Source organism: Haliaeetus leucocephalus, unplaced genomic scaffold (assembly GCF_000737465.1).
Source record: "Haliaeetus leucocephalus isolate CR32 unplaced genomic scaffold, Haliaeetus_leucocephalus-4.0 Scaffold224, whole genome shotgun sequence".
NCBI classification, from domain to species: Eukaryota; Metazoa; Chordata; class Aves; order Accipitriformes; family Accipitridae; genus Haliaeetus; species Haliaeetus leucocephalus.
The window spans coordinates 2,302-12,163 of record NW_010972660.1 but is presented as its reverse complement, the minus strand read 5'-3'; the positions used below and the strand labels follow the sequence as shown (position 1 = coordinate 12,163).

Sequence of the window (9,862 nt, the reverse complement as noted above, 5' to 3'; positions counted from 1 at the left end):
CCCGGAGCCCCAGACCCCTCCAAGGCCCCCCGGGACCTCCAGCATCCCTGGGGCCGGGGTACCTGGGCTCCCAGCACCCCCGGTGCATATACACATAGGTATAGGGGTAGGTGCAGGTATCGGTATCTCCCTCATCTTCCCGGCATCCAGGGGACCCCTGGCATCCCTGGCACCTCCAGCATGCCCAGGGCCCCGGCACCCTTGGAAGCCCTGGTAAAGACTAGGGGCTGGGCATCCTTGGCACCCCAGTGTACCCAGGGTAACCGGGGACCCTGGCACCCGTGGGCTCCGGTACGCCCGTGCCCCCGGCATCCGCAGAGCCCCTGCCACTGTCTGCTGGGGGACAGGGGGGCACTGGGTGGCCCTCGCAGGGCCGCCCCCACGCCCCAGGGACGGCAGAGCTGTGCCGAGTGCCGCAGAGGCAACGCTCCCCGTTTGGCACCGCGAGGACGGCACGGGCTGGGCTGAGACAACCAGGCACCCAGGGTGCCCTTGTCCCAACCCTGGGCCCCGGCGGCGGTGGTAGTGCTGGTAACGGTGACTGCAGCCAGGCAGGGGACCCCGGTGCCTGCCACGGCCGCCCCAGCAGTGTTTGCCTATGTTGTGCCAACGGTCCCTAGGGCAGGACCATGCTGTATCAGCCACGGCCATCCCTTGTGCCAACCTGTGGCAGCAGCGGGGTGTCCCTGCCGTGGGGACCTGCTGGGGTGGGAGCGTGGCACAGCCTTGTTTCACCATATTTCCTCAGAGCCACATGGTGTCAAACGCCAGCATGGTACAGCACAGCACAGCACGGCTCCCTCCCCTCGGTGCAGCCACAGAAATGTCAACCGAAAGTAATAGATGGTCCCTTTGTTCTCAGCCGGCAGAGCTCCCTCCCTGCCCCAGCCGAGCAAAGGCAGAGAGGTGGCTCCACGCTTCTCATCATCACCATCCCCTCCAGCCACCCAGTATTCCCAGTCACAGTGCCCTCTGGCCACCGAGCATCCCCTTGGTCACTATCCTCTCCAGCCACCAAGCATTCCCCCAGTCATGGTCGCCTCTGGCCACCGAGCGCGTCCTGACCACCGTCCCCGGCAGCAACCAAGCGTCCCCCCAGCCATGGGCCCCTCCAGCCACCAAGCCCCCCCCAGCCACAGGCTGGGACAGGGTGCAGGACAAGGAGCAGGGACACGCTCCAGCCGGTGCAGCCCCGGCCGCAGGGCACTCCCGGGGCTGGCTGGCATGGCAGGTGTCGGGCGAGGCGGACGGCGTGCCGGGGTGCGCCACGTGCCTGCCCCAAACTGGCCCAGCCGGCCCAGCCGGCCCTGGGGCTCCCCTGCAGGTGCCGGCGGCTTCCCCAAGCGGGGCTGGGTGCCATCGCTGGGCGCAGGGTGCAAGGCTGGCAGAGGGATGCCCTGCGGCTGGGCACGGCTTCGCGGCGAACACCGCGCAGCCGGGGCTGGAAGCGGGCGGCGGTGCCGTCCCACTACAAACCTGTCAGCCCAGGGTGGGACAGCGAGGGTCGTGCTGTGGGGAGCTGTAAGTCAGGAGAGCAGCCTGGCACGCCAACGGCACTGCCTGGCACCGGCAGTGCCCTCCTGCTGCCAGCAGGGCCTGATCCTGCCCCACGCTTCCCCAGGACAGGGTCTGGGGCATGCACCAGTGGGGGAAGGTGCAGGATCTGGCCCCAGGTTGTCAGGGTGCTGCACCGATGGGTGCCCCTGGCTCAGCACCCTCCTTCCCTTGCAGGGCGGCCATCCCGCTGTACGATGCTGACACGGGGCTGCTGGTGCTGGCGGGGAAGGTGAGGTCCCACGGCAGCGGGGTCCAGGGGGGTACAGGAGGATGCAGAAAGGTGCAGGGGGGTGCGGCGGGATGCAGGACAATGCAGTGGGGTGCAGCAGGGCACAGTGGGATGCAGAAGGATGGAGGCGGGTACAGTGAGGTGCATATGGGTGTAGTGGGGTGCAGCATGGTGCACGTGGGTGCAGTGGGGTGCAGGGGTTGCAGCGAGGCGCGTGTGGGTGCAGTGGGGTACAGGAGGATGCAGAAAGGTGCAGAGGAGTGTAGTAAGGTGCAGCAGGGTGCATGTGGGTGCGGTGGGGTGCTCCCCACAGCCCCACTCATGCCTCATCCCCTCCGCCTCTCTTCCAGGGAGAAAACCTCTTGTACTGCTTCGAAGCAGCACCTGCGCAGCCAGCACTCACCCAGGGTAAGCAGGATACATCCCACGCCAGGCTCCCAGCAGTGCCAGGGGCCTTGCCCCTGCCCGCACTGCCTGCCCCACAGCCACTCTGCCTGTCCCCCAGTGACCCAGTGCCGGACGGAGGGCAGCACGCGGGGCCTGGCTGCTGTGCCGCGCCTGGCCCTGGATGTCATGGCCTGCGAGGTGCTCCGCATCCTGCAGCTCACCGACACCGCCCTCGTCCCCGTCAGCTACCTGGTGCCACGCAAGGTAAGGGGGGGGCTACAGATGGCACCGTGTCATGGGTGCCTGGTGTCGTCTCATGGGTGACACCTCGTCGGCACTGGGTGACAAAGGGCACCTGGGTGTGGGGGCACCCTGGTCCCCAGCCTGGGAAGAGCAGGAGAGGAGGCAAAACCTGGGTGCTGGGTGCTGAAATCTGGGTGCTGATGGTGGGTAACAGAGGCTGGGTTTGCTGGGTGCTAGGTTTGGGAAGCTGAGTGCTGCATGCAAGATGCTGGGTGCTGGAGAGTGGATTCTGAAAGCTGGGTGCTACCTGCTGGGTGCTGTTGTGTAATGGGTGCTGGGTGCCAGATCCCGAATGCCGGGTGCTTAAAGCAGTCAAAATTTAGGTGCTGGGTAGCAGAGTCTGGGTGCTGGAGGCAGGATCTTGGGTGCCAGATCTGGCATGCTGGGTACTTAAAGCTGGAGGCTGGGTGCTGAAACACAGGCGCTGGGTGCTGGAAGCAGGGTGCTGGGTGCTGCAAGGGATGATGCTGGGAGCCGGGTGCTGTTTCCGAGGCTGGCTGTGTTCAGGGGTGTGTGAGGCAGCCCAATGCTGGGCAGCGTCTGACACCTACAGGCTTCGGCGCGCAGCTTGCGGGGACGGGGCTCCGCAGCCGGAGGGACTGGGGTGCCGGCAGGTGCCTGGGGGTGTCCAGGGCATGCTCAGGGGTGTCCCTGCCCAGGCAGTACCAGATGGCAGCAGGACGGGGGCTGTGGCGTTTCAGGGACACCCACTTCACCCTGTCCCCTCTCCTGCAGTCCATCCAGGACTTCCATGAGGATCTGTTCCCTGACTGCGCCGGGATGCTGCCAGCCACCAGTGCCCAGGCCTGGTGGGCAGGGGACAGCCAGCAGGTCAGTGTCACCCGGGGGCTGTCCTTGCCAGTGGCATTGCCAGGGGCTGCCACTGCCCCCTGCCCACCGCTCTGCCCGACAGCAGGTGGGGAGGGTGAGCCTGCACCCCGCACGGAGACCCACGGAGACCTTCACCTCCCCCGTCATCGCCTGCACCCAGCTGCAGGCAGCCAACACCGGCCCCACCGACGCCGACCGGAGCGTGAGCATGGGGTGCTGGGGTGCCAAGGGGTTGGGGGATGCCTGCTGCCCTTATCTCACAGGGCAGGGGGAGGGCTGGGATGCCAGCACCCCCTGCCCACCTGCTCTCTCTCCTGTAGGAGGGCAGCGGCTACTCCTCGCCATCCTCCCTGGCCTCACCGGGCAGCGCTGCCACCTCCCTCTCAGCCAGCACTGGCCCCTCCAGCGGCTTCGCCAGCAGCCCCAGCCAGAAGTCGCTGCAGTGCATTTTGGGTGAGCAGGTGGCGAGGCAGGCTCGGGGTCCCCTGGCTGGGGCCGTGCCGGAGGGAGGGACCCGGGCGCTCACCTGTCCCCTGCCTGCGCCAGGGCCCAGCTCCCGCTTCCGGCACGCACAGGGCAGGGTGCTGCACCGTGACACCCACCTCACCAACCTCCGGGGGCTCAGCCTCACCACGCCGGGCGAGTGCGACGGCTTCTGCGCCAACCACCAGCGTGTCGCCCTGCCCTTGCTCTCTGCCGGTGGCCAGATCGCCGTCCTTGAGGTACCCCCGGTGCGGCGCAGTGGTCAGCACAGCACCGGCGGGTGCAGTGCAGGTGATCCCCTGGCTCTCTCCCGCAGCTCTCCAAGCCCGGCCGTCTCCCTGACACGGCCGTGCCCACTATCCAGAACAGCGCAGCAGTGGCTGACCTTTCCTGGGACCCCTTTGACCCACGGCGCCTCGCTGTTGGTATGTGTGCTGTCCCCAGGGGAGTGTGCCAAGCTAGTCCCCCAGCACCAGGTACACCAGATCACCATATTAACCACTGGCCATCCATTTTGGCACCATAGCGGGCGAAGACGCCAAGATCCGGCTGTGGCGGATCCCCGAGGGAGGGCTACGGGAGACGTTGCAGGAGCCCGAAGCTGTCCTCCGAGGTGAGGGGCACGTGGGGAGGCATACCGAGCACCCCACATTGGGGACAAGCCAGCCTGGTGGTGTCCGCATCCCGGCGCAGGTGGGGACAGCCATGCACCACTCAACTCTACCAGGTCACACAGAGAAGATCTACTCCATCCGCTTCCACCCTGTGGCATCCGATCTCCTGGTTTCCTCTTCCTACGACATGACAGTGCGGATCTGGGAGCTGAGCGCCGGGCGGGAAGCCTTGTGCCTACAGGGACACACCGATCAGGTAAGGGATGACACATCTGGGGACATCCGAGGGACGCGTTTGGCCAGGCAGGGGATGTGGCGGTGGGACACACCATCCATCTCCCCAGATCTTCAGCCTGTCTTGGAGCCCTGATGGCAAGAAGCTGGCGACGGTGAGCAAAGATGGCCGGTTACGGCTCTACGAGCCCCGGCGCAGCCCTAAGCCTGAACAGGTATGATCACGGTGGCAGGGACGGGCTGGAGAGCTGGGGGTGCAGAACCCCCCCCTGCCGCGGGCACCTGTCCGCACCCCCAGCTCTCTCTGAGCAGGCACAGTGACCTTCACCCCACGCAGGAGGGCCCAGGTCCCGAGGGGGGCCGTGGAGCACGCCTGGTTTGGGTTTGCGGCGGTGACTACCTCCTGGTATCTGGCTTTGATAGGTAAAGAGGGGGACAAGGCTGGGACACCGGTCACCAAGGGACACTGTGCTCATCCCTCCCCATTGTCACCTCCCCGCAGCCGCAGCGAGAGGAGGATCCTCCTGTACCGGGCACAGGCTCTGCCTGATGGACCCTTGTCTGTCCTCGGCCTTGACGTGGCCCCTTCCACCCTCCTGCCCTTCTACGATGAGGATACCGGTGTTGTCTTCCTCACTGGCAAGGTGAGGGCTTCCCCCCAAAAAAATGGGGGGCTACCTGCCTACAGTGCCCCAACAGTGCGGTGGGACCCTCCATGCACCCTCCTGTCTTGCTCCGTCCCCAGGGTGACACCAGAGTCTTCCTCTACGAGGTGACACCCGAGCCCCCCTATTTCCTCGAGTGCAACAGCTTCACCTCCAATGAACCCCACAAGGTAAAGGGGGGGCCCACCGGGGCAGTGCTGCCTGTCCCTGACCCCCCTGCCTGCGCTGCCAGACCCGCAGCGGGTCCCGCTCACGCCTCCACCCCATCAGGGCTTCATCTTCCTGCCCAAAACGGCGTGTGAGGTGCGGGAGGTGGAGTTCGCCCGGGCGCTGCGCCTCGGGCAGAGCACCCTTGAGCCGGTGGCTTTCCACGTGCCGCGTGTCAAGGTAGGTGGCGAGGACCCAGCCATGTTTGGGGTGGTGTAGGAGGTGGGGGACCCCCCCTCAGTGCACCTCGCCCCTGCAGAAGGAGTATTTCCAGGACGATATCTACCCACCGACCCGTGTCTGGTGGGAGCCAGCCCTCAGTGGCAGCACCTGGCTGGCAGGGAAGGATGGGCAGCAGCGCCGCGCCAGCATGCGGCCGGCCGACATGACACCAGGTGGGTGCAGAAGGGCAGGGTGAGGACCCCGGGCCCACAGGGATGGATGGATGGGGCGGGGGAGGGGAACTGTGGGGCGAAGCCCTCCTGCCCCACGGCAACGCCGCTCTCCCAGTGAGCAAGGCCCCGAAGGAGGCTCCGGCGCGGAAGTTCGTCCCTGCGTCCGTGTACCTGGAGGAGAAGTCTGACGAGCAGAAGAAGGAGGAGGTGGGTGCCGGGGCACCCTGGGACCACCCTGCTGGGGGGCTCAGGCTGGGGGCAATGCCCCAGGCTTCACGGCTCTGCCCTGTCTCCCTGCAGCTCCTGAACGCCATGGTGGCCCGGCTGGGCAACCGGGACGACCCGCTGCCCCAGGACTCCTTCGAGGGGGTGGACGAGGACGAGTGGGTAGGTGCGGGGGGGGCGGGTACGACCCCCGGTCCCGCGCTGTCCCACCACACCCCTCACCCCCACCGGGCCTCCCGCAGGACTAGGCTGGACCCCGGCTCCCCGAGGACCACGCCGGTGACCCCCACGGCCTCCCGGGCCCGGCAGGGAGGACGAGGAGGAGAAGGAGAAGGAGGAAGAGGAGGAAGAGCCGCCGCAGGGCCGGGCCCGGCCCGGCCCGGCTGAGGGGAGGCACGGCGGGGCCGAGGGCTGTGCCCCGCACCAGGCCGGGCAGCAGTGTTAGGCCCCATGCCCGCCGCGGGCAGGTCCCGCTATTAAAGCCGCTGCACTAGCACCCGTCTCCTGCCGTGATTCCGGGCCGGGGTGGGGGTGTGGAGAACCGGGGACCGAAGTGGGGGGGACACACGGGACCGGCACCGGGGTAGGCCGCGGCCCGGGCCTCGCCCGCCACCCCTTGCGCATGCGCAGCGCAGCCCCGCCAGACACCGGCGGGACCTCCCGGGAGGCGGGTCCGCCAGGGGGCGCTGTACCCACTGGGAGCGGGGCGGTGCGCCCCGCGCCGTCGCCGTCTCGGTGACCGCCGCGACCTTCGCTCCCTGACCCCGTGACCGCCGGGGGCGGAAGCGGCGGCGGGGACATGGTGAGGGGGGACAGGGGCAAGCGGCGGGGCTGGGATGGGACGGGACGGGACGGGGGAAAGGGCCTGGGGGTGGAGGTACAGGCCCCGGGGAATGGGGGACGGGGCTCGGGGAGGCGGAGGACGGGCTGGGCAAGGCCCGGAGACGGAGGGACGAGGCCCGGGGAGGCGGAGGATGATGCTGGGCAGGGCGCGGGGAGGGAACAGGGCCCAGGGAGGGGCGAGGAGGCCGGTTCGGGGAGGGGACAGGGCCCTGGGGGCCAGGGCCGGGGCTGGGCAGGGCCCGAGGGGAGGTGAGGGGGCAAAGGACCCGGCTGGGGACAGGGCCCGGGGCGGCTGTGACAGCAGGATGTCCCCGCAGGCCAAGTACCTGGCGCAGATCATCCTGGTGGGGGCCCAGGTGGTCGGACGGGCCTTCATGCGGGCGCTGCGCCAGGAGTTTGCAGGTAGGAGCCGAGCTGCCGCCCCCGGCGTCGGGATGCCGCCCCCTGTGCGGAGCATGCCCGCTCTCCCCTGTCCCGGCCTGGGCATCGCTCAGCATCCCCACCCCCTTCCCCAGGGCAACCCACTGCTCCCCATCCCCCGGGGCTGTGCCCGGAGGGGACCCTTGCCAGGCTTGTCGCAGGGTGACAGTCACCATCCGTCTCCCGGCGCTGGCCTAATGGAGTTTCAGCTTGAGCTGGGCTCCCGGCAGCCATCCCAGGCACCAGCCCGGATCTGGCACTGCTGCCAGCCTCCGAGACCTCCCGGCAGCCCCAAAGGGCAGAGCGGGGATGGTCCCCCGGGACACGGCAGCCCCAGCCCTGCCCTGCTTGCCTCTGCCTGCCTGCAGCCCAGCTCGCTGTGGGCGCCTACAGCAAACAGGTGCCTCCCCCCGGTTCCTGCCACCTCCCCAGCACTGGGGGCCTCATCCAGGTGACCCCCACGGGCTGGAGGCAGCATGAGGAGGGCAGAGTGGTGAAGCTGGGATCTGAGCACCTTGGAGACTGTGGGCTTTGCTGCCCGCCCCCGCCCGAGGCCTGGGGGTCCCGAGGGGGGGGGCAGCACTGGGGGGACTCACGCCCTCGGTATCTCTGAGCAGCAAGCCGAGCGGCGGCAGACGCGCGAGGGCGCTCGGAGAGGCCCCAGTCCGCCGCTGCCTCCAGGATCATTGGCATCAGCCTCCAGGAAGCTCAGCAGATCCTCAACGTTTCAAACCTCAACCCAGAGGAGATCCAGAAGGTAGAGGCTCCCTCGGAGCTGGGGAGAGACGGTGCTGGCAGGGCCCTGCCCTCCCTGTGGCTGCTGCCCAGCATGGGGGAGACAACTGGTCCCCAAAGGGAGTGTGGGTGCTGTCTTGACCCCAGTTAATCCCAGTTTGAGGTTTTCCTGCCCCAGCTGGAGGGCCGTGCCGGCAGCTCACGGGCATTAGCAACCTGCCGGGCTTGGCCCCTGCGTTTGCCCAGCAGTGCTGCTCAGGGAAGGGGACATGGGCTCCCCAGACGTGCCCGACCAGGAGTGTGGGGACCTGCCAGGGGGTCGGGCAGAGCCAGCCGTGACCCCAAGATCGCACTTGCCACCTCCAGCACCGCTGCGGGGAGCGGGAGGCCGCCGGGGTTAAGGGCCGGGGAGGGTGGAAGAGATGAATCTGACAGGGAGCTTCTCTTTGGCAGAACTACGACCACTTGTTCAAGGTGAATGACAAGTCGGTGGGAGGCTCCTTCTACCTGCAGTCCAAGGTGAGCAAAGGGAGGAGAGGAGGGGGGGCTGCGCTGGCCCCCAGCCCTGCTCTCGGCACCTTCCCCTGCCTGCAATTCGGGAGAGAGCAGAGCCTGAGCGTCACCGCAGATGAGGCAGGGAGGGGAGAGGGCAGCTCCATCCCTCCGTGTCACCCCTTCCCCGTGTCCCGCAGGTGGTGAGAGCCAAGGAGCGGCTGGACGAGGAGCTCCGCATCCAGGCCAAGGACGAGAAAGAGAAGGGGTGGAAAGCCGAGACGTGACTCCTGCCACCCCCACACCTCATTTCCCTCACCCTTAACTTATAGGTAGCCAATAAATGCCGTGTCCTCTAGCACCTGGCCTGGCTGCTCTGCACCCCGGGGAGGGAGAGGGGACTTGCCTGCCTCTGCCCGCTGCCCCGGCAGGGATCAGCACCTGCGAGGGGCTGGCAGGGCTGGGTTTTGCCCTGGGGAGGAGGAAGAAGGAGGCGTCTGGGGAAGAACGGGTGTCCCCGGGGCACTGAGGGCTGCCAGGGCTCAAATGGCACCCGGGGAGGCTGCAGGAGCTATTTTTGTGGTGGGTTCGGATGCTCTTGGCCTGAGTGCACGGATACCTCTGGCTCCGTACCATGGGAGTGCCGGGAGCTCTGTGCCATTACCCTTCTCCCACCGCAGGCAGGCAGCTGAGGCAGCTGCTGGGTCGGGGCAAGGGGCCGTGGGGGGATGCGCTGCGGCTCTCCCCACCCACAGCTCATCCCGCAGATCCTGGCAGGGCTTCACCGGTACCGGGGCTGCCCGACCGGGAGCATGGGGACCTGCCGGGGCGTCAGGCAGAGACAGCTGTGTCCCTGAGATCCCACCCGTCACCTCCGGCACCCCTCTGTCCCCACTGCCATCGCCACAGTCGTGGACTGAAACAGGAACTTACTTCAACTTCACTTTATTGTTTTCTTAATAAACTTCCTCTCTCCTGGAGGAATATAGTGTTATAGTCGTTAGCTTATCTCTTATTTCTGCAGTCCTTAAACGCTATGCTAACAGCGATGGAGCCCAACAGGAGGAAAATAAAAACAACCCAGAAACTACGATAGAAAGGCACTTCGAGACCGTTAAAATACTGATGTCCTGGAATGTGCAACAACAAACCGACAAAGGAGCGAGGAGACGTACACCGTACACCGGCCGGGGCGGCCTGGTCGATGGCCCGCGGCCATGCTGGGGCTGCGGCAGCGCCGGA

At 67.3% G+C, this 9,862-nt stretch overlaps 1 protein-coding gene across 1 annotated transcript in view; it reads left to right on the top strand.

Annotated features, from left to right (window-relative positions):
• The window catches only part of LOC104831451 (coronin-7-like), a 40,993-nt gene extending 32,015 nt beyond the window's left edge, over window positions 1-8,978 (top strand). Inside the window, exons 10-31 of the mRNA XM_010567039.1 lie at window positions 1,732-1,786; window positions 2,137-2,194; window positions 2,292-2,437; window positions 3,212-3,307; window positions 3,390-3,509; window positions 3,628-3,760; window positions 3,854-4,029; window positions 4,107-4,215; window positions 4,317-4,403; window positions 4,518-4,660; window positions 4,749-4,853; window positions 4,976-5,061; window positions 5,141-5,282; window positions 5,384-5,473; window positions 5,574-5,690; window positions 5,770-5,905; window positions 6,021-6,112; window positions 6,206-6,292; window positions 7,291-7,375; window positions 8,011-8,150; window positions 8,582-8,647; window positions 8,821-8,978. Coding sequence (XP_010565341.1) covers window positions 1,732-1,786; window positions 2,137-2,194; window positions 2,292-2,437; window positions 3,212-3,307; window positions 3,390-3,509; window positions 3,628-3,760; window positions 3,854-4,029; window positions 4,107-4,215; window positions 4,317-4,403; window positions 4,518-4,660; window positions 4,749-4,853; window positions 4,976-5,061; window positions 5,141-5,282; window positions 5,384-5,473; window positions 5,574-5,690; window positions 5,770-5,905; window positions 6,021-6,112; window positions 6,206-6,292; window positions 7,291-7,375; window positions 8,011-8,150; window positions 8,582-8,647; window positions 8,821-8,907 — 2,356 coding nt within the window. The 3' untranslated portion in view covers window positions 8,908-8,978. The remainder of the gene's footprint in view (window positions 1-1,731; window positions 1,787-2,136; window positions 2,195-2,291; window positions 2,438-3,211; window positions 3,308-3,389; window positions 3,510-3,627; window positions 3,761-3,853; window positions 4,030-4,106; window positions 4,216-4,316; window positions 4,404-4,517; window positions 4,661-4,748; window positions 4,854-4,975; window positions 5,062-5,140; window positions 5,283-5,383; window positions 5,474-5,573; window positions 5,691-5,769; window positions 5,906-6,020; window positions 6,113-6,205; window positions 6,293-7,290; window positions 7,376-8,010; window positions 8,151-8,581; window positions 8,648-8,820) is intronic.
• Window positions 8,979-9,862: the final 884 nt, after the last annotated feature.